We start from the raw sequence: 23,292 nt of genomic DNA, 5'->3' as shown, positions 1-23,292 counted from the left end.
TTCCTTACATATACTGCTTCTCCAAAAGTAAACTATTGCTCATGACTATGGAAAACATGAGACACTCTTTGGTTCCCTTGACTTTTCCCCACCTTCCCCTCCAAATTGGGAAGTATCAGGCTTAGTCTTGTTCAAAGATGGCATCTCATCAATAATTCTGCACACCTTTCCTCTGTGTCTTTGTCTTTCTACCACAGAATTTAGTCTCAGCTTTTTTTTTTTTACTTCATTGTCGGCCAGACTTGTCTCAAAGAAATCGCAACTTGTCTTAGCTCATTAGTTGAGCTACCCATGATTTCATTATCTACTCAAATCTTGAAAAGTTCTACGACTTTTGCTTTCAAAGCCTCTTTGGCTTCAGTTATGTGATTCTTCAGCTCTTCTATCTCCTTCTCGTGTCTGTTGGATTCCTCCTGGAACCTTGAACATTGCTGGATCTTTTCTGTCAACTGATTCTTCAGTTTGTTCAGAGTGATGTTAAATTCTGCCTGTTTCTCTTCATAATTTTCCAGAGACACAAATGTTGACCTGAGGGATCTTGTAATGTATGAAGGTCTTCCAACAGGTTTTCTTTTTCTTTGCAAAACTCACTCACTTCATCTTGAATTCTGTAATTCATCAGAGTCTTCTTGAGCTTCTTCTGCTGTTCTTCCATGTCATTGTTTAAGATAGTCTTCATTTCTTCAGTTGCTGAATGGTTACACACTCCTTTTTTATCCTGTTGCAGTCCTTGGACTCTCCAAGTTCTTTCTGAAGTTCCTTGCCTCGTTCCTTTTCCAACTTAGGAACTCTTCCTGCTTCCTTTTGAAATCTCACTGGCCAATCAAGGTTAATTTCCCTCAACTAATTTTGACCTAGAAGGCTTGGTCCTCTATCTTCTAATAGCATCACTGGTAATTGTGCTGTGTGGTGTCTATAATAAACAGTTACTCTGGTGATGCCTTTTACCTGGGTTTCTTCGCCTGTGTGTTTTCAACTTGGCAGAGGTTTGCTCCAAATTTAATTGTTGAGCACCTTTATTTAAATATCTGAAAGTGTGTTATCCTACTACAGTGGTAGAATCACCTGCGTCTACTTCCATTTGTAAAGGTTTACCATTCAATTGCAATATGACAGTAATTGGCTCTGTCTTCCCAACTTTCATGCTGAATAAGGATTAAAGGTCAGAATTGGTTGTTTCTTGCTCTCCCATGATATACACTTCATTGGGCTTCATTTGTTGCCTGGAAGCTTGTTTTAATCTCACTGTGCAATGTTTCAATGTCTGACCACTTTTGCCACAAAAGTAACACTCCACCTTTTTAAATTGCCAATTGTTATGAGTACCATTGTTTCCATGTTGATAAAAATTAATTTTCAAATTTGCTGCTAAACTGTTTCCTCTGGGCGTTTGGTTAGCGGGGACTGTTTCTCGCTTTGTGGCAGAGTCCCAGCTTTGTATACCACCTTCGGCTGACCACTCCCAGCCAACCAGGAAAACGGTCCCACTTTGTGCACCTTGAATCGCTTGTGAATCCCTTACAGCGCTTTCCATCGCAAGCGCTATTTCTAACGTTTTCTTGAAATCAAGATCCACTTCAGCCAGCAATCTTCCCTGAATAGCATTCTCTTGCACTCCACAGACCAATCGATCCCTGAACATAGCATTCAGAGTTTCACTGAAATCACAATATTCCATTAGTTGTTTTAATTTCTCTACGTTGTTTTAATTTCTCCACTTAGGTAGCAATGGTTTCCCCGGATTGAACCTGAACCTCTGCATTGTGACTGAGAGCTTGGGTTGAAAATGTTGCTTAATGAAGTCTACTAATTTATTGAAGGTCTTCGAATCTGGGGCACTCGGAGCTGTCAAGCTTTGAATTAAACTGTAGGTTTTGCTCCCACAAATACTCAGGAGGATCACTCTCCTCTTTTCCTCCCCCATGATTTTGTTGGCTTGAAAATAGAGCGCAAAACATTCTATATATTGAGAACAATCGTCTGTGGCTGGTTCAAAGGGATCAATTCTACCAAACTGTGACATCTCAGTTGAGTGTATCGTCCTTTCTTTTTAATTATCTTAGATACTCGCAAACACTGAGCGAGGGACATACCAGATCTGATGTATCCTCATCACCAATTTGTTGTAGAGTTGATTTTCCAGGCAACTTTTCTTGGTGTAAACATTGAACTTAATTTAAAAGACAGTATCAGCAGTTACATGTGTGCATCCAAGTCTATAACTATCGAAGAACCCTGTCCTAGAGGTTCCCTGTGCTGCTAACTCATTGGTTTACACAGATCATGTGATCTTACACAGGTTTATTCTTACAGCTACAGCCCTTTGTTTATCAAAACAATACTTACTCCAATCTCCATGACAGAAAGATCAAACTTTACAAAGTGAATTTACAATGGATTTTGAGTGAAGGGATAATTCTTCCATCTGGCACAGGAGTGTCCAAGTTCTTTTGACTTCCTTAGTTGCAAATCTTAGAACCTTGTGGGCCATATGTAAAATTTTATACTAAATCAATGTCTATTAACATGCATACATTGCTAACTACAGATCAAGATGTTCTAATTTAGGGTTTTTCCACCAATTAGGCAACAGCACTTTGCAAATTGCTAGCAAGTCTAAACTCAAGCAAAGCAAAGCAAAGTGTTGAAAATACAAGCGATATAAGCAGGGCCTTGGGCATGATTTTGCAGTCCTCAGCCTCGGGGACTGTACCTCTACACAGACCTAATAGATCACATTGACCCTTAAGTCATACTTTGGACACACTGCTCCTAGTAACTATGGTTTGTACAATAGAGATCCTTCTGCACAGAAATATTGAAGTTATATACCTGCTGTAGCACAAAACAACTCAATTTTCTAGACTGTCAACTAATTTGTGAACAAAATAAAGGTGGGCAGTCCTGACCCTAATTGCTCAACAGAACATTTTAACATAAAATGAAAAGCAATGGCAATAAGATGAAAACTGTATTTGTACTGAAAAGTCAGAGGAGAAACATGGCATGCAAGCAAAACAAGTGGCAGGTTGGCACATTGATAATGATTTCTCTGCAAACCAAGCCAAATTCAGTATCAGGCGTTATCTGAAAGCAAAATATAAGCTGCAAGCACTAAATGGGCATGTAGCTCGCTAGTTAAAATTTGAGGAATATCATCCGGCACCAAGCAGGCAGATCTTAGGAATGGCAAAACCAAAGGCAGCAAGCCCAGGCAGCCAGCGGACCACAGCTTTCTGTGGAGCCAGAAGGAGCATTACTTTTCTCTCTAGCTCCACAAAACTATGACATTAATAAAGTTTTGTGGCTTTTTTAACCCATCTTCCAGCTGTCCTATTCAGACTAAAAGACCTGGCACAACTAGGTGGGGCTTGTGTAGCGCAAACACCACCCATTTGCTCCTGAATTGTGCAGCAAAGTCCTACAACCAGCTGAAGGGCTAGATTTGCATAGTAAAGGTGTGTTAAGCCAGTTACAGGGCAGTTGCCTTCTTACCTGAATATGGTGAGGCCCTTCTTAATCAATATTGAAAGCTTGGTTACATTTTTTGGCCAAAATAGGAGTCTAAGCTGAAGATCTTGCCTAATCATTTCTTCTCTGCCCCAGGGACCTGTGGGTGCTCAGTCATTGAGTATATTCAGGACAGTGCTCAAAAGTCTAACCAGCTCTAAGGGAAATTAAGGGATATGAGGATAGCACAGAAAGGTGGAGTTGAGGTCGAAGATCAGTCACAATCTTGTTGAATAGCAGGATAGTTCAAGGGGCCAAATTACTGCTCCTATTTCTTATGTTTACTTTGAAATTTTGGCATGATGACATGAATGCCACATAAATGGCAACTAATTGATTATTTAATATTTACTTGCCTGAATTAAACAAATTTTGCCATTGAATAGATAAGACAGGAACACTGCCAGTTGACTCCTATTAAAATACAATTCTGAAATAATAATTATTTACATATTTATATGGCACCTTTACAAAAAGTGGTGGCAATTTTAGGGATGAGTGGTAGAAACAGGACAAGGTAGGGTGTAGAACTACATTAAAAGATACTTAGTCTGGTTCAATCAGAATCAGATGGCATACAGTATTTTTGCTCACAGGTTTATTACTCCAATTATTAGATGGTCCATCAGTCAATTCCTATCTTAATTCTTTGAGAACTGCAATACCATTTCTGCAAGACAGAACATAATATATCTCTCCTGTCCATTGATAAATTAATTTTATGTATATATGCATGGCCTAGGTCTATTTAAAAATGTTACCACATAAAAATTTACAGAAATTTTATTGCAAGAATTTGTGCACATATTGTAAAATCAATGAACATTTGAAGCTCAACTGATTCAGCAGTGACTACGTTCCCTGAGTCAATACACGCATACAAACAGTATGACTAAAAAAACCATGTAGTTACTTTTGAGAGATCTAAAAAAGATATATGTGGCAAAGTCAAGCGGAACAGTGTTAAAAGCACTCCCAAGTATTATCTGTTCTTCTCACCACCTTCTTAAAACTTATGAAGAAACACTCCCCAATCTTAATTTCAAGTAGTCCATAATGAGTTAACTACACAATTGCCATATATAGAATACAATATAGTTATATTATATATTAAATACATATACTCACACACATTATGCATACATGCATACACGTTATATATGTATAAATATAAGCTGCATGCATGCAGAGGAAGGGGGGATGCAGAAGGATAACAATTTTAATTTATAAAGCATCTTTAAGAAAAATATGCTAAATGAAGAAAATGGACACCAAGTCAAAGAAAAGAAATAGTGGCAGGGTTGAACTAACACACAGTGAAAGAGATGTGTTTTAAGCAAAGTGATAAAAGAAGACGTAACGCAAATAGTCCATGGAGAAGTTTAAATAGAAAGATAAGAATTTTAAACCTAATATATTTGCAGGATGGGGAAACCAATACAAAGAGCTACTAGCTTTACATTCTTTGTTTATAACAAATCACCCTTTAAAATGTGTAAACCTTTTATAGCTATCTAATGATTTCTCTAGTTAATATTTAAAAAAAAATTAAAGATTTTCTTCTCAGCAAATTGGACTTGTTGCCAATTATTGATCCTACTATCTGAATTTGCATAAATAGCTTTTTTTGAAGGGCAGGAAGAAGTGAGAAAAAGTCACCTGGTAGTACAGAACTTGAATATTGCTGGAGAGACATGTTCCCGAAGCTTTTCATCTTGCACTCATCAGGATAAATGCAATAACACCAAATTTCAAATGATCACAACAATTGATACTACAGGAGAAAAGGGCATTGGTTAAGTGGACTCTGATTGGCCAAGATGTTGCCATGGAGAAAGCAAAGGGAAACTACAGGCTCCCCAAGCTCCCATGCAAGATGAAAAGTTTCTGCAACAGATCTCTCTTTTAAGCAATATTCAAGAGAGAAAAGGTTCTCTTGGCTGCAGCCATGTAGCCATTGGGTAATTTAAGCTTTCAGAAATTGAAAAGAATTACAGGCAATAAAAGCACTGCCGAATGTTGCACAATGCCATTTCAATTAAAAGTTCTTGATAATCTCAGATATACAAGGCAAAAGATCAAGAAGTGTGTGTTCTATTCATATTAATTGTGAGACATGGAGGATTTCTACTAATTGTCTCATTGACACCACCCTGAGAGCACACTACCTAAGTAGCACTGCAGAATACAGACTTGACATCTCAACTATAATGAAACCAAACCACTATGCAATCACTAGAAGTATTTTTAGAGTCTAATTGGTTTCTTTGAATATCAGTGTAGCTCTGATTCCTTGACTCTGACTCACTCAATGTGGCCCAGTCCTACCTCTAAAGATGATTTTGAGATTAATTACACCCTTTCCCAGGTTAAATCCAATGTTGCTGCAACCATCCCACATCTTAGGATATGGACATCACTGGCAAGGTTGGTTGTCATTGTCCATCCTCAGTTGTCCTGAGAAAGCTGGTACAGTTTGATACAACTGAGTGGCTTGCAAGGCCACTTCAGATTCAATCATGTTGGTGCGGGATTGGTGTCACAGACCAGGTAAAAATAGAGATTTCCTTTCCTAAAAGACATTTTTTTTGTTTACTCGCTGTAAGAATGCGTTGTTGGCAAGGCCAGCATTTATTGTCCACCTCTAACTGCCCTTAAGGTGGTTATGGTGCGCCACGTTCTTGAAACTATTTTTTGAGCAGTTAATCTTTTATGAGAACCTGACATCTTCAGAGTCACTCTTAATACACAATCTTTTTATTTTCAGATTTGTTTTAAAAAAACTGAATTCAAAATCTCAAACTGCCATGGTGAGATTTGAATTCATGTTCTCTTGATTATTATCCAAGCCTCAGGATTACTGGTCCAGTAACATAACCGTACCCACGTTACCCATCTTGTGAATTTGTGATGTGTCTCCACATTAGGAAGTGTAGAGAGTCAGGAAATGAACTCTCACACAGAAGTGCAAGCACAGGCAGAAAGAGAAATGCATGGAATTTGAATATGTCACCATGTACACTAGGGAGAGGCAGGTTTCCATGAGCCAAACCTGGTGTGTTCCTTAAACTGAGTATAGATGATTTTCAGAATTCATGAGGCAGAGATAGTGATACATCATACTATCATTCCTGAACTCCCAGAGAGAGAACTCTAATATAAAGCCACATCAGCAAGGCAGAAGGGAAAGTTCTGCAGCAACAAGGGAAAATTAATATTTCAACTAGAAAATTAATGCACAAGTCCATAGCACTTTGGAAATTGCTAAAAATGGCTACATAAATATAAAACTGCCGAGTCCTGTTGAAAACGCATCCAATAGGATTTGTCCCTATAGGGTCTGTCACTGCATTTTTCAGCTGGTGATTCCTTTCCATTACTTATTGTGGTTCACCTACAGGGTCTAATGACTGTGCATACTTGAGTATTGCTGAAAAAAGAAACATGCTGGGCAGAATTTTCTGTGCCTGCTGGTGTCGGGAATGCTCGGCGATGTGAGCGGACAGTGTGGCGAGAAGGCCAAATATCGGTTTCACAACGTTGTGAAACCAGTTTGCGATCATCCGCTCAGCCCGTCGATGGTGGGCCACGTTTACAGCCATTGGACGCCAGGAAACTTATTGTAATACATCCGCAGATCATTATAAGGCCAGCCCGCCGGACTCACTCCCGATGCTGGATCATCCGCTTATGTCGGCGTGATTGTACGCAGACGTGTTTCACAACTGCACATAAGTGACTTGCACCTAGCGAGGTTTGTTTGCCTATCTTGCTTTGGACAACACTCACAGTCATCAGCACCTGGCTTCGCAGACAGCACCACAGCACTTCTAGGGAGGCTCATGGGCAGGTCTCTACCTACCAAATCAACCATAAGGCGGGGGTGGCTTTGCATGGCTGCAGGGCTACGGCTTGCTCGGGGAAGGGGGAGAAGTGGCCTCAGGCAAGGGAAGAGGCTGCAGGGTGAGTGCTGTATTGAGGAAGAGGGTGTCGAGGCACACTGTGCAAGAAGCCTCAAGATGGTGAGGGCTGAGGGGGCAGTCTGAGCAGATGAGGACAGATGGAGATGTGAGGGTGTGTGTGAAGGAGTGAGTGGTAATGTCCCTTGAGCTGGCAGTGAGTGAGATGCCATTGAATGTGCAATGGGCTTGAGTGTGTGAATTTAGAGTGATGAGATGGTTGCCTTAACCTGACGGCATGGATGAGATCATTCATCCTCAATCTGCATTCCGGGGAAACACAGCGTTTCCATGGTGGACTGGCTCAGATTCGACTGCAATGCTGTCGCCTTGCCAACCTCTTCTGTGCAGCATTGGCACTGATCACCACTGCCATCGCCTACAAAGCCAGAGTGGTAATGTTGCTGCCTCTCCTACGGGGGCACAGGACATCACAGCTGGCCTCCACAGCATCCAGAAGGCGCTCAGGGGAGATATCACTAAACCTGGGGGCTGAAGTCTTCTTGCCTTTCGGGGCCATGTCTTATTTGCAGCAGTCCTGGGCTGGAAGCACTGAGAGGTGCATGTGTGGCTGTACTTTAAATGTGGCGCCCGGCCTAAAGTGGCAAGGCGACAGTATGGCGGTCGAATCTGAGCCCGTCACCATGGAAACGGTGTGTTTCCCCAGAATGCATAATTAATGTTGTGGGTTTGGGACGATACAGTGTGAGAAGCCGCCATTGCAGCCGCTGGGTGAAACATCGTTTTATCCACCTGCCACCGCACTTACTATAAATCTGGGATGATTCCGCCCAGCTTTTCAGCTTGCACTCATCAGGACAGATCACAAGATTACCAATAGTAAAAGGGACAACAATCTATACCTAACATGAGAAGAGACTGCTGATTGGTTGGCAAATGGACTCTGATTTGTAGAGGCATTGCCATGGAGACTACAGCTGGGAGAATGGGAACAGTTAACTGCCAAGCTATTGTTCAAATTCAAACCAGGCAGGTCGACTCTGATTGATCAAGTCTTGCTTGACAACCAATCAGCACTCTCTTCTCATACAGCATAAATTTTTATTCCTTTTACTGTTAGTAATTTTGTGATCTATCCTGATGAGTGCAAGATAAAAAGCTTTTTTCAGCAATACTCAAGTTCTGTACAACCAAACAACTAACTGTCCATACTGTAGGAAATCACTATTTTTGTTCACGACCTTTTCTGTCCTCTCACTCTGGCTGCAGCTGCTTGCCTGCTTTGTGTCCTCCGGATGAAACAACAGCCACTATCTGTGCTGTGAATACAGCTGCAACTTATCTTTTTAGTCCATGGCACTACCACTTTTTATAGTCTTGGGCAGCTCCAATATGACCTGACCCTTCACTCTCCCCAACAACTAGTGTCTTCATGGATCGGTGGCCACACTTAAACCTGAGTTAGTAGCTTGTGAGTTCAAATTCACGCCAACACATGCATTCAGCTGTGAAGTGTTTTGGAGAGTTGGAGACATATTATTAGGGAGAAATTTACCTGTCCATGGGAAACAGCATTATGGCACCATGGCGGGGTAAAGTACAGGGAGATGAGTCGGATCAGCTCCCTTATGCAGTCCTGCTGCTGGTCCTTCCTCTCAAGGAAGCAGGAAACAAATTTAAATATTCAAAGGCCATTTTACCGGGCCGCCCACATTTTGCCAACAGTGCATTGACCCCCTTGCAGATCAACCCCCATCAGCTGAATATAGGGAGCCTCCCAGCAGCATCTCAGTGAGTTTTTGTATGGAAAAAAGGGACTGTGGGCAGGCACAACTGCACTCCTGCCCCCAGTGAATTGATCAGAGGTGTGTCCCCTCCATCAGGACAATATTAAAGTTGTTTTTTTAAAGGTTCTAACACATGTAGGCTCCAGGACCCCAGGACTCTCCAGGTGGCTCTACTGAGGCACCAACCATCCAATTGGGCTGGCAGCCACCTTGCACTGGACAGCAAACCCAACAGCGGCTTATTCATGAGCTGCTGCCGTAAAACGGGGGCAGAAGTCCCACTGGCCGGCCATGCATGTTGCCAACTTGCATTTCCAGCCACTATTTGGATCAATTCAATGATAAAATTCTGCCCAGTCTCTACATAAATGCTTTCTTTTTTTTCTTTTCCGAACCTCAAACCGTTTCTCCGAGATACCAAACAGGAATACCAAACTCCACACTTACCTGGGGTCACCCCAAACTCCCCCTAATACTGCAGTCCCGGGAAACTCAATGATCCCACTTTCTCTGGAGTTCTCTTCGGCCCTAGTCTATCCAGAGTGTTCTAAAACTTAAGTATTCCCAGCCCTATTCACAGGACTCATACTCTTGCTTCCTTCAATGGTAGCAGGCTACACCTCTTCACCTCCCTGCAATACTCCCAAATTCCAGTTCTAACGAATGTTCCTGAATCCCAGGTCTCCCAGATCCAATCTCTCATAAATGCACTTGGCAGTAAGTCTTTCCCAGGGCCAATCATGTCCTGTTTTCAAACCCTCCAAATTTGTCACATTTGAGTGTGTGTGTGTTCCACTGCTGCTCTTACAACCTGTTCTTTCCTGATCAGTACCATCATCAAACTATCATCGTGTGTTGTTCTGCTTCTAAAAAAAAGCAAGTGAGAAGTGAGAGAAATTAACTACAAGGAAAAGGATCGTGTTAGTTTCAAATGGGAATTGGATATACACATAAAAAAGGAACGATTTGCAGAGCTGTGAGGATGAACATGGGAATAGAACTAATTGGACAGCTCTATCAAAGAGTTGGCACTTCTCTGCATTTCTCGCCTTCACCTTTTCATTTCTTTCTCACCCCAGTATGGATCTGACACTTTTTTTATATAAAACCCTTCTTCAGTGCATCTTCTTTTATTATGCATTTCTCCCTCACTAGTAGATAAAGAGAGAAAGAAAAAATGGGAATAGAAAGAGAAAGCCTGTCTCCTTTTCCTTCATTCACCTATTCAATGAAATCTGTTGACATAAGCCGCAAATTTCCTAGACGTCAGTCCTCATTCTACCAATATGGCTTTGCTCGAAGCACAGCAAGAACAGCAAAATCTCAATTTCTGACACAATTCCAACAAAGCAAAACAGCTTTCCTGAGAAAATTCCTGGTCATATATCCTTCCTCAATCGCCAACCCTGAGAAAGTAAAGATGCTTCTTTTCTTAAAAAAGAGATAACGAGTGCAAAAGGTTGGGTAGCAGACAGAAAGACAGACAGAGAGAGCGTGCATGTGCAAGAGAAGGTGAGCATAAAAGAGAAACAAAGCATGAAAAGAGAAATCAGAGGAAAGAAATAAAGAGAAAATGTTGTCAGCATTGCTTACAGCAATTTTCTATGCTCAAGCATAAATGATACACCACAGTATGCTAATTTGAAGAGATCATGGTTAGTAGATCTTCATTTTGACACTTCTCAGGACTCACCAATAGCCAGCATTGAAACCTTCTCTTCTCTGTGTGCTATGGTAGAGATTAAAAAGTTAATGCCAAGCATGATAATATTTTCTTCATACTTGTGTTGAAAATTCTTGCAAACTATTTAAGAAAATATTTTGGCTTATTTCAATAGTTCCTGCACAACCCAAATAAGATGTGACACTGGTGTGTCTCAATAGCAACAACTTGCACTTACATAGCACCGTTAATATAGTAAAACATCCCAAAGCACTTCACAGGAGTGATAAAAATTGGATAAGAATTGACACTGAACAACATAAGGAGATATTAAGATGTGTGACCAAAACCTTGGTCAAAGTGTTAGATTTTAACTAGTGTCTTAAGGGAAGATTTTGGGAGGGAATTCCAGAATTTAGGACCAAGACACCTGAAGGCATAGCCCCAGTGGTACAATGGAGAAGGTATTGGAGTGCAAAAGAGGCCAGAGTTGGAGAAACGCAGAGTTAAAAAGAGAGTGTAGGGCAGGACAAGATTCAAAATCTTGGAGGCATGAGGCAAAGGAGGGAGGTGAATACGAGGATGAGAATTTTAAAATTGAGGGAGCCAATGGAGCTCAGTGAACACATGGATGATAGATGAATGGGATTTTATGAAGTTAAGATATAAACAGAATAATTTTTTTGTGAGCTCAAGCTTATGCAGTGTGGAAGGGGGGAGATCAGTCAGGAAAGCATTGGAATAGTCTAGTCTGGAGGCAACAAAAGCATGGATGAGAATTTCAGCAGCAAGGCAGAGCAGGGATGGATGATATTACGAAAATGGAAGTAAGTGATCTTGTTGATGAAGAGGAAGCTCAGCTCAAGGTCAAATAAATGCAAAACGTTATCGAAGTCTGGTTCAGCCAGATATATGAAATAATTAGGCAGGAGACGGCTGAGATCCTCCAGATCCTGAATGTTTTCTGGCATTTCCAGACTAGAACCGTTAGTGTTTATCCTCTGTTGATGCCCTTCTTCTCTGCTCTTTTCCCATTGTGCTACTTTATTTTCACCTTTCAAGAATATATCCAATTCCCTTTTGAAAGTTCGTACTGAATCTGCTTCCATTACTCTTTCAGGCAATGCAATCATTGCCCGATACATAAAAAAAAATATTTCCTCATTTCTCATCTGCTTTTTTTGCCAATTATCTTAAATCTGTGGCATGGAGAAATTTATTGGTAAGCTTAATTAATTTTATATGAAGTATTAAACTTTCTACATGTTCTTGTTAAAATTCTTCGTAAAATTCTAAGTTAAAGAAACTCAGATCATAACTTTTGCTGCGCACTGCTGAACCAATAATGTTTCAATCTCATGAAGTTGCCCGTCTAATATTTTTTTGACTAATCTGCGGTTTCCTAATGGATGGCTTGATCTGATAACTAAGACCTAATTCTTCCACGTGCAACATCAGGGACGCTGCAACCCAAGATATTATAATAGCTCTAATTTCTTTCTTCCCACTGCCGCTTTTGTACAATTCTGCATAATTCCCTTGCCTATGACTTCAGAGTAACGGAGCTGTTTAACAACTAAATTTGGTAGCTAGTGGCAGAGATTTCCTTCCCCATACCAAAATTGACAATTGTTCTCATATTGGAGAATAAACATCACACAGATAATGGGCATTCATATCCATTTGTGAATGTCTGGATACAAGTCAGACCAGTCTGATCCCGGCATACAAACCCATCAATGCAATTATGAGAATCAATGGTAGAGCACTGGTTCCTTTCTTATTGTCTCCCTCCTTGCCTTATATCTTGGAAAGTAAACACACCCTAATGTAGATATGAATCCTCTATAGACCCTCTGACAGATAAAAATCCACATCATCTCTTTGCAAGTGTAAAGGCTACAAGGATTGATTTTTTTCCTGACCACAGATGAAAGTCAATGCTTTAAATATTGTGCATTAGATCAGCCCTAACCTATTGGAGCCTCTTTGGAAGTTTAGAAAATAAGTGCAGAATGAAAAGTGATAATATTTGGAAAGGCGCCTGTAATGATTGCTGGTTATGATGAACATCTTTTCTCAGGTCAAAAACAAATCTCATCGTACTTAAAATAACTGAAGGCTGGAGGCCAAAAATGGACATTGTGTCAATCAGGAACAAGGCTTTCTTGCTTGTGGGTTGACTACAAATGTATCTGACGATAGCCAAAAAAGACTCCACATGGGAGTTCTATATTAAATGACATGCTATAAACAACTCAGAAGCAAAAATGAGCGAGCTCAGTTATATTTCCTCAACTGGACTACCTGAAAGCTATGGTTTATAGACACAAAGAACAAAACTAAACTATAATTGCAAACTACAGTAAATATACTTCAACTTGTTACTGATAGAAGCCAACACCAAATCCAATTTGACCAACAAATGCAAATTTATCAATATGATGAAACCACCAATAAAATCTATAGTTTGTATACGTTAGTTTGATCATCATCTTGGCTCAGCTGATAAGACCTTCATGCCAGCATTGGAAAGCCATTGGTTTAAGCCTCAGTCCAGGACTTGAATATATAATCCAACATGATATGGAACTCTGAGAATGTTGCATTGTCAGGTGTATAGTTTATCTTTCAGGTGAGACATTGGGTGGAATTTAATGCTTTCCTCCAGAGGCAGGCTGGGAGGTGGGGGGAGTGCAGATAATGAGGTCGGTTGGAGACCCTGCTGCCCTCTGGCCTCCCTGCAATTAGGCCTGGTGCGGGAAGGACTAAGGATGGTCTTCCTGCCCAGAAGGCAATTGAGACCCTTAAGTGGTCACTTAAGAAAAAGAGATTTGCATTTTTATAGCACATTTCATGACCACAGCATGTCTCAAAGCACTTTACAGCCAATGAAGCAATTTTTGAAATGTAGTCACTGCTGTAATACAGGAAACACGACAGCCAATATGTGTATAGCAAATTCCCACAAAGAACAACGTGTTAATGACCAGATAGTCTGTTTTTTTTGTGATGTTAAGGGATAAATATTGGCTAGGAATCAGGGAATTACTCTAAAAGAAAAGCAAATTACTGAGGATGCTGGAAATCTGAAACAAAAACAAAGTGCTGGAGATACTCAGCAGGTCTGGCAGCATCTGCGGAGAGAGTGAAACAGAACAAAATTTTTGAGTCAAGTATCACTCTTCTTCATTTCACTGGGGATAACTATCCTGCTCTTCTTTGGGATAGTACCATGAGATCTTTTTCACCCACCTGAGTAGATAAATAGGGACTCAATTTAATGTTTCATACAATAGATGGCACTTCCAACAGTGCAGCTCTCCTTCAGAACCGCATTGCAGTGGGTCAGTCTTGATTTTTGTATTCAAGCCCTGGGGTGGGACTTGAACCGTAAACTTGAGGCTCAGAGGCAAGTGTACTATCAATTGACTGACAGTGGCTGTTTAAGGACCTCATATTGTCACCGCAGATATTCAAATAGCAGTAGGCAGGGGCCACGCCATGTGAGCAAACTGTCAAGTAAACCTTGGTGTGTGTGCCTGCAGCCTCGTGGAGGGGTCTATCATTTTTGGATATCCTGTGCTTAATGGAGGGACATAGCAGTGGCAAGGGAGACATCTGGGGGAAGATCCCCCTCCCCTGCCCTTTACAATGACCCTTCTTCCATCCCCCTGCCCCCACTCGCCGGGTCTCCCGACTGTCCCAGCGATCCTGCCCCACACGCCTTCTTCACTCCAGCAATGACCTTCATCCTCAGGTCTCCTGCAGTACTGGCAGTGGCCACCACTCCTGGTGATGCTGCCAGTACTGGTGAGCAGCCAGCCTCTGATTGTCAACAGCTCGAGGAGGTGTGACATCCGCCCAGCACCTGGAAGTGTGGTGGAAATTGCCCCTGAGTAGGGAACCCCAATGGCAGCCAGGGGGCAGCCTAATCGGTACTTAATCCCTTTGGGGCTCCCACGAATGGCTGCAGTGGGGTTGCCCGCCCCACCAGCTATCCAGCAAGTGTACTGGCCCACAACCAAAATGACTAAATTCCACCCATTATATCTGAGTACGCATCGATAATCTTGGGGTTTTTCTCAAAACCAAAGAAAATAAATTAACTGGTCATTCATTTCACTGCTGTTTGTGGGACCTTACTACGTGTAAAATGTTCGCTGTAGAGACCAAAGTAGCAACAGTGTTTTAAGCTTATTCATTCTATTCGAAACATTCTGAAAGATGTGACAAAGTGTTTTTCTTTTTTTACTTTTTAAAGGCCTATAATTGGGGATCCTCAATTAAAGATGATAGGAGCTACTCCTGTACTCACCAATCCATTAATTTGGGCCCCATTTAACTCAATGGGCAATTTAGGGAAAACCTGCAGCCATCATTTAATCTGTAGATCAGGGTGTATTATGTACAGGTCATTGTGCATTTACAGATTATAATAGCCTTCTCATGCAGTCACCCAATCAATACATACAACTAATCAAATAGCCAAAGAGTCGGGTCACTGGGGAGGTTAGAACTAGATCCTGTTGATAGAGATGATAGAATAATCAATTTGCAGCTATACTTTTCAGATTTGATTATTGGGGAGGGGCAGGGAATTGAATGCAAAGTAAATATGGCTTATACTGGGAGATAGGTAAGGAAGCAATTCATTGATTTTCTAAGTAATACCAAAAGACAAATTGAAAATAAAAATCACTGTAAGATCATTCAGTGGGCTCCAGCTTAGCAGTTGCACGTTCTGCAACAAAATCTGCCCATTCTGAAAAGCAGCATCTAAAACAATTTTTGCATAACTCACTGCCACATTTTAGGATTTCTAACCACTTTGCCATAGAAGAATTTTGGGATAATTTATATTAAAATCATAATGTTACCGTCAAGTTAAATTTACCTCTCAGAGAATTAAATATTCTAAAAACAAACGTTGAAGGGTGTGCAGTAAAACCTAGATGAAATAATTTGTGGAAAGGTGCTTCTTGTATATCACTCCAGCTGAAGGCAATTGAAGTCATTTAGCTCTTCCTGTGGGGCATCTGGGCTTATTAGAAAGAATATTTACCTTTGATCTCATTCAGAACCAAGGAGGCCGACGGTGGGTTGAGAACCCAAATGTAGTGGAGAAGGCTTTGCCATGGCTTTTCACCTCACCCATGGCATTCGTATCCCACTTATGGGGCAGAATCTTGTGTTCCCCTCCGGGTGGGTTTGAAGGCATTGGGGTATTTAATCAGACGGGAGTGCTCCACCACCTTCCTGCCTCCACCCCAATTAAGTCCATGGCGGGAATGCCTGTGGCTGGCCATCATGGCATCAGTCACCTGGGAGATGCCACACCTGCATGGTAGATTGTGAAGTCCTGTAGAAGGAGCTGCAGACAAGACAATTCAGGACTCTGGTGGCCTTGGCCTCCATTGGCAATGTGTGCTTTCCTGGCTTGTTGGAAGGATATCTTGTTCCAGGAGGTGACAAAGGTCAGTAATGACTGCTGAGATAGTCTGAGCCTTTGCTTTTATTCATCCTTGGGATGTGAGTGTCACTGACCAGGCCAGTATTTATTGCCCTTCCCTAACTGCTCTGTAGTGAGTCTGTAGGGAGGGAGCTCCAGGATTTTGAACCAGCGACAATGAAGGAATGACAAGTTTTGCTCCAAGTCAGCATGGTGTGGGGCTCGGCAGGAACTTGCAGGGGCTAGAATTCCCATCCTTCAGCTGCCTTTGTTCTTCTATGTGGTAGAGGTCATGGGTTTGGAAGTTGCTGTCGAAGGAACATTGGTGAGTTGCTGAAGTGCATCTTGTAGGTGGTGCACACTACTGCCACTGTGTGTCAGTGGTGGAGAGAGGTAGTGGATGAAACACCAATCAAGTGGGCTGCTTTTTCTTGGATAGTGCAAAGTTTCCTAAATGTTGTTGGAGCTGCACTCATCCAGGCAAGTGGAGAGTATTCCATCACACTCCTGTCTTGTACCTTGTAGATGGTGGACAGTTGGTGAGTTATTTGCAGCAGAATTCCCAGTTTCTGACCTCTCTTGTAGCCATGATATTTATTTGGCTGGTCGTTAAGTTTCATGTCAATGATCATCCCAAAGCTTGAATTTTTCAGGAGGCGGGCGGGCTCAGCAGAAGCAGGCGGTCGCAGAGCTGATCCCCGCCCATGATCAGTTCCACGCCGCCATTATGCACATGAAAGAGCGCTTCAATCTCTATGAGGCACGGAGCTGCCTCAGGGAGATTGAATCAAAATTAAAATAATTAAAGATGATTTCAAAATTTATTTAAACATGTCCCAGTCACGAGAAGTGGCATGTTTTTATATTTCAGAAAAAAATGTTATTTATTTAATAAAAGCTTTAGGAAACCTCATCCCGCTCTTGGATGAGGTTTCCTAAAAAAACGTGAAGGCTGCTTGGTCTTTTCATCTGCCTGCCAACCTTAAGGTTGGAAGGGCAGTGTTAACAGTTCCATCAATTACTTTCTTAATGGTCTTAATAGGCCGTTTACATATCGGCGGGCACACAGCCAACTCTGGAGCGTGTCCGCCGAACGAAACGTCACGGGACTGCGCGATGATGTCAGGACACGTGCCCGACGTCATTTTATGCGTTGGCGTGTTGGGCCCACCCCCACACACCAACTGAAAAATCCTGCCCCAAGATATTGATGGAGGGGGAGTCAGCGATGGCAATGCCGTTGAATGTCAAGGGGAGGTGGTTAGATTTTCTCTTGTTGGAGATGGCCATTGCCTGGCACTTGTGTGGCATGACTGTTGCTTGTCACTTATCAGCCCAAGACTAAATTATGTTCAGGTATTGCTGCATGTGGGCATGGACTTCTTCAGTGTCTGAGGAATTGTAACTGGCACTGAACAATGTGTAATCATCAGCGAGCATCCCCATTTCTGGCGAGGGAAGGTCACTAATGAAGCAGCTAACGATGGTTGGACTTAGGAGGCTACCCTGTGGAACTCCTGCAGCATTATCCTGGGGCTGTGATGATTGATCTGCAACAATCATAATCACCTTCCTTTGTGTAAGGTATGACTCCAACCAATGAAGAGTTTTCTCCCTGGCTCTCATTGATTTCAATTTTGCTAGGGCCCCTTAACGTCAAACTTGGTCGAACGTTGCCTTGATGTCAAGGCCAGTCACTCTCACCTCACCTCTGGAGTTCAGCTCTTTTGTCCACATTTGGAGCAAGGCTGTAATGAGGTCTGGAGCTGAATGGGTCTGGCAGAAACCAAACTGAGCACCAGTGAGCAAGTTATTGCTAAGTACTGCTTGATAGCACTTTTGACGATGTCTTCCCTCACTTTGCTGGTGATAAAGAGTAGACCAACAGAGCTGTAATTGGCTGGATTGGATCTGTCTGTTGTGAACAGGACATACCTGGGCAATTTTCCACATTGTTTGTAGATGTTAAGTGTTGTAGGTCTCATGGGACAGCTTGGTTAAAGGCACTGTTGCTCAGCTGTGTAAAGAAAACTCATCCTCTATATACCCTGTGCTAGTGCTCTATGTCCATTCCCTCTGCCCTGTGGAATGGCGTGTGGCTAGGGAGAAGGCTGTTGCTCTTGATGCTGTTGGTGTTACTGGTACTGCTCCTTTTGTTCCTCATCAGAGATCCAAGATAGAACTGTATAAGCTGTGCCCATGCAGCAGTGAAGGCTGACAACAGGGAAGTGCAGATTTAAGTGAAGAAAATCCAAGATAGCAGAAATGACCTTCAAAGCGTTGGAAAGCACCTCTAAAGCAGTGAAAGCACACTCTCAGAACAAGGCCTTGGAGTAAAAGCCTTTCACTTCGGCAAAGAAGCTGCCAGCCCGGCATTTAATGGCTTGTCAGTCTGGCAATTTCACAGCTTTTCAATCCTCATTATGCTCTAGCCTTGTTGACCCTGGTGAGGGAGGTTTCTGAAACCACAGGAAACCCATACACCCGCAGTTAAAGCGTGAATGCAGGACTAAATCTTGGGCGTAATCACCCTAGATTTGCACAAAGTGCGGTAGCAGGCAGGAAAAAGAACGTTTTATCCGCCAGCTGCAATGGCAGCTTTTCACGCTGCATCATCCCAATCCCGCCTCATTAATCCTGCATTCCCAAGAAACAGGCTGTTTTGCTGGCAGGCAGGCTCCAATTCGCCCACCACGCCATCAGCTTACCACTTCCTCCCGCCGGGCACCATATGTAAAGTGCAGCCGCATGCAGACCTCTCAGTGCTTCCAGTCCAGAACTGCTGAACAGGGAACATGGCCCCAAAAGGCAAAAAGACTACAGCTCCCCGATTCAATACGCAGCCCTGGGATGCCTTCTGGACACCACTGGAGCCCACCATGATGCCCCCTACCACCACTCTGGCTGCAGGAGGCCCATCACTCTGGCCTGGGAGGCAGAGTTGGTCAGCGCCAATGTTGCACAGAAGAAGTCGGCCATCCAGTGCAGGGAAAAGATGAATGATCTCATCCATGCTGCCAGGGTAAGGCGACCATCTGATTATTCTAAATTCACACACCCACAAGCCCATCACACATTCACTGGCAACTCACTCGCTGCCAGCTCAAGGGACATCACCACTCACTCTCTCACATAAACTCTCACATCTCCACCTGGCCTCATCTCCTCTGGAGACTGCCTCCTCAGCCCTCACCTTCTAGAGGCCACTTGCACAGATCAACATCCTGGGATACTCCCCTTCCCCAGTAATGTCGTAGCCCAGCACCTTCTTCCCTTGCCTGAGGCCAATTCTTCCCCCTCCTCAAGCAAGCTATAGCCACAGCCATTGAATGGTTAAACGGCCTCTTTCTGCACTATAAAGATTTTGTGATTCTGTGAAAAGCTGCCCCCACATTATGACTGGTCTTGTAAGTAGGGACCTGGCCATGAGCCCCCTACAAGTGATGTTGTTGTGCCTGCGAAGCCTGGTGCTGATGACTGCGAGTGCTGCCTGAAGCAAGGTAGGGAAAAAAACCTTGAGGTCCTGAGCGAAGTGCAGCTCGCCAAGTGCACGCCACTTATGTCGAGTTGAGTTGTGAAACATGTCGGTGTGACTGATCCAGCCTGGAGGGATTATTCCAGCAAGCTAAAATGATATGTAGATGTACTGCAGGGTAGTTCCTGGTGTGTGGTGGCGGGAAATGCGGCCCGCCATTGAGGGGCAGAGCGGACGGTTGCCAAGTGGTTTCACGACATCGTGAAACTGATTTTTGGCCTTCTCGCTATATTCTCCACTCACACCGCCAAACACATCCGCCGCCAATGGGCGCGGAATGTTCGGCCCCTGTTTCAATTACCTTTTTACATATTTTGTAAAACCAGCATCTCCTTGAGGATTTCCCGCACCTGGATAAAATATAGAAGTGAGTGGGATGATGTTAGCTTTCTGACACAGCTGGCATTTTTTGATGTTTTACTGTCTGATCGTACTACCCCCACCAGCTCTACACACCGCCCCCCCCCCCCCCCCCCCCCCCCCCCCCCCGACCCCCACTCTTTGGAGGTTAAAACTCCCCTCATCATCAGGAAAATTATGTTCATTTGAGTAGGAGATACGTTCTAGGGTCCTCCACCTCGATAGGCAGTTAAGTTTCATTGTTAGTTTGACTGGCCAATCTCCATACAGAGAACCTAGGAAAGGGTCAGCTGCTGGGTTCCTGTCCAGCTAAGGAACAAAGGACAGATGCACAAGAGCTACAGTTCAGCAGGATCTGCAAAGGAAGGAAAACCTAGTGAGATCAGGTTCTCTCATCTGAGCTTAATAGTGGGTCATAATAACCAACCAGAAAAATGATGACTACAAGAAGGGCTGAATTAAGTTGAAGTTTTAGATATTATACAAAATAGGTGAGGTCCCACTGATGACAATTCTCAGATATGGAATATGTCCAAATAGACAACATAAGAACATAAAATATAGGAACAGAAGTAGGCCATATGGTTCCTTAAGCCTGCTTTACCATTCAATAAAATCATGGCTGATCTGACCTTGGTTTTGATTCTACTTTACTGTCTATTCCCCATAACCCTTGATTCCTCTATAGTTCAAAAATCTGTATATCTCAGCCTTTAATATAGTCAATGACTCAGCCTCCACAGCTCTCTAGGGTACAGAATTCCAAAGATCCACAAATCTCAGAAGAAATTCCTCCTCAACTCCATCTTAAATGGATTGCCCTTTATTCTGAAATTGTCCTCCCTAATTCTAGATTCCCCTATGAGGTGAAACATCCTATCGACATCTGCCCTGCCAACATCCTCGGAGTCTGGAAATCTCAATACGATCAGATCAATAAGATCAGATGATGTTATCCTGTTTTTGAGGAGCCCCACCCTGACTCCTGCAGGAGATGGTGCACCTGAAGAGAGATCAAGGTGCCTCGTCCCCATGTTGCCTACATCTTGATACCCACCAGGGTGTGTAGCCATGGAGTGCAGGGCCAAGCGCAAATCCAGCAAGACCTGCCGGACCAAGGTCTCCATTGGTGATTGCCAGCCTTCCCGTCATGACCTCGAGGCACTCGCATGTTGGAGCCATGACATCAGACAGTAAGCAGACGGACTCCTCCATCGTTTGCTCTAGTCTCTGAGCGACTCATGTTCCGCCGCCTGTCATTGCATCTTCAGCATTGATTTGGCAGTCACTTCCAGAGTCACATCATCTGACTTGGACTGAGAAGGTGACTGGTCTCCAGCAGCCCTCCAAGTGCTGGAGACCTGGGCTGTCCTCTGATTGCTGCGGGGACATGTCAGTGAAGTGTTCTCCAGAAAGTGAGCCTGAGCCTAATCTACATCTGTGCCCCACAGGCATGTGTCTCTGAGTTGGTGGAAGGTGTGCGTGGGGGACCATGACAGTTCCTCCGGAGCTTCCTCTTTGGATGTAGTCTGGGGCTCACCTTGGTGCTGCACTGGCTTGGGGGCTTCAATCTGCTGATACCTGGAAAATAGAAAATAGAATTTCTGTTAATGAGCATGAGCTAGATAAAACTGCATGAGACTCACTGTGATTGTCAGGATTTGATGAATGGAGCCGTGATCTGTGCTAGGTTTCTGGGAGAGGTCGATCTCCCCTTCCCCACAGGAGTGATCTCTGTTCTCTCCAGCCAGCTCAGCTGCTGCCTCCTCAAACTCAGTGAGGGCAATGATGTTAGCCGTCCCTCCCCCATTCTGTGCTCTCTCATGCCTGTTGTGCACCAGCTTGGCCAGTATGAAGAAGAAAGGCAGGTGATGAGAAGGGATGGAGGAGGTGTGGTGAGCCCCTTCCAGAAGGGCCAGAAGATGGAGCGTGGGCAACATTACAGATGAGAGCGAGTATTGACCTGTGTCCCTTGCTAATGGTTGTGTGAGATCCCTGAAGAGAATAGCCATTTCAGTGCATGATGCCATGATGAGAGTTTGATGTTGTAGGGTTTTGAATGATGACTTACACTGACAGAGCGGATGAGATCGTTCATCCTCTTCCTGCACTGGGCGGAATTTCTGATGCGGTTGCTAGCTGTACTGATCTGCTCTGCGATCGCTGCCCAGGCTGCTATCCCTGGGACAGAATGCATGTCTTTGCACCTGCACCCTTCTGATCAAGGCCTGGAGAGTGAAGCGGGGTACTGCTTTCTTCTTGAGGCTCTCAGCCTTCTTCTTCTGGCAGCAAGACATCGCTGGTGGGCTGGCCAAATTGAGATTGTGTGTTGAACTGGCCTTGAAACAGTGCCCGGACATTCGAATCCGCCAGCTGACAGTGGGCCAACAAATCAGCTCCCGACCTGCCTGGTGATTCGGACCAATGCAAGCCTTTGCGTAACTAATGGCCCTCCAAGCGTGGAATCGGGCACGAGTTCCTGCCATTCCGGCCAGCGGAATGGGTGCTGCTGAAACCCCCCCCACCGCGCTTAGTCTCATTAATGGAAAATTCCGCCCATGATGTTTGCCCGGAGCTATACCAATAGCGGATCTGATCCTGAAAAGAATTGAAGTAGTCTCAGTCCTTAGTGCAAATCATTTATCATGCTAGTGAATATAGTTTTCTGAGTAAAGCACCTCATCCTGTGATGGAAGCATCCAGCAGCATCATGAGAAATGAACACTGATAGGACCTCTAACACAAACCTGCAGAATACATGTCTCTGAAGACAAACAGGTCAAGGCAACCACCCTGAGCAAAGCTGACAAATCACAGACTCGTGAAAAAAAATCTCTGATCATAAAGTGGATACTATTTCTGCTCTATGGGCTTTGAAAGGCTGGAGGCTAATATTAAGGTAGATGATTTCTAGCTGAATGATATAAAAATTTTGCATTAGGAGGATAGGTCGTTTCAGCTGGAATTTCTCTTCACTGATTAGAAACCTTAATCCCCCTGAACTCTTGACCTGTTGACAACATCATGTTATGTAATATTAAGTTATACAGATCAGGAAGGGTCCA

General features: G+C 43.4%; 1 protein-coding gene across 4 annotated transcripts in view; it reads right to left on the bottom strand.

Moving 5' to 3' along the window:
• The window catches only part of LOC121277223 (transducin-like enhancer protein 4), a 210,064-nt gene that overhangs the window by 90,323 nt on the left and 96,449 nt on the right, over positions 1 to 23,292 (bottom strand). For 3 of the 4 annotated variants that reach the window (XM_041186390.1, XM_041186391.1, XM_041186393.1), the window contains one exon: positions 10,911 to 10,946. The exons of the other annotated variant lie outside the window; for it this stretch is intronic. In XM_041186390.1, the coding sequence (XP_041042324.1) occupies positions 10,911 to 10,946 (36 nt within the window). The remainder of the gene's footprint in view (positions 1 to 10,910; positions 10,947 to 23,292) is intronic. 4 annotated transcript variants of the gene reach the window in all.

The sequence above is a fragment of the Carcharodon carcharias genome, chromosome 4 (assembly GCF_017639515.1).
Source record: "Carcharodon carcharias isolate sCarCar2 chromosome 4, sCarCar2.pri, whole genome shotgun sequence".
Classification (NCBI taxonomy): domain Eukaryota; kingdom Metazoa; phylum Chordata; class Chondrichthyes; order Lamniformes; family Lamnidae; genus Carcharodon; species Carcharodon carcharias.
This window is presented reverse-complemented; position numbering and strand designations above follow the sequence as displayed.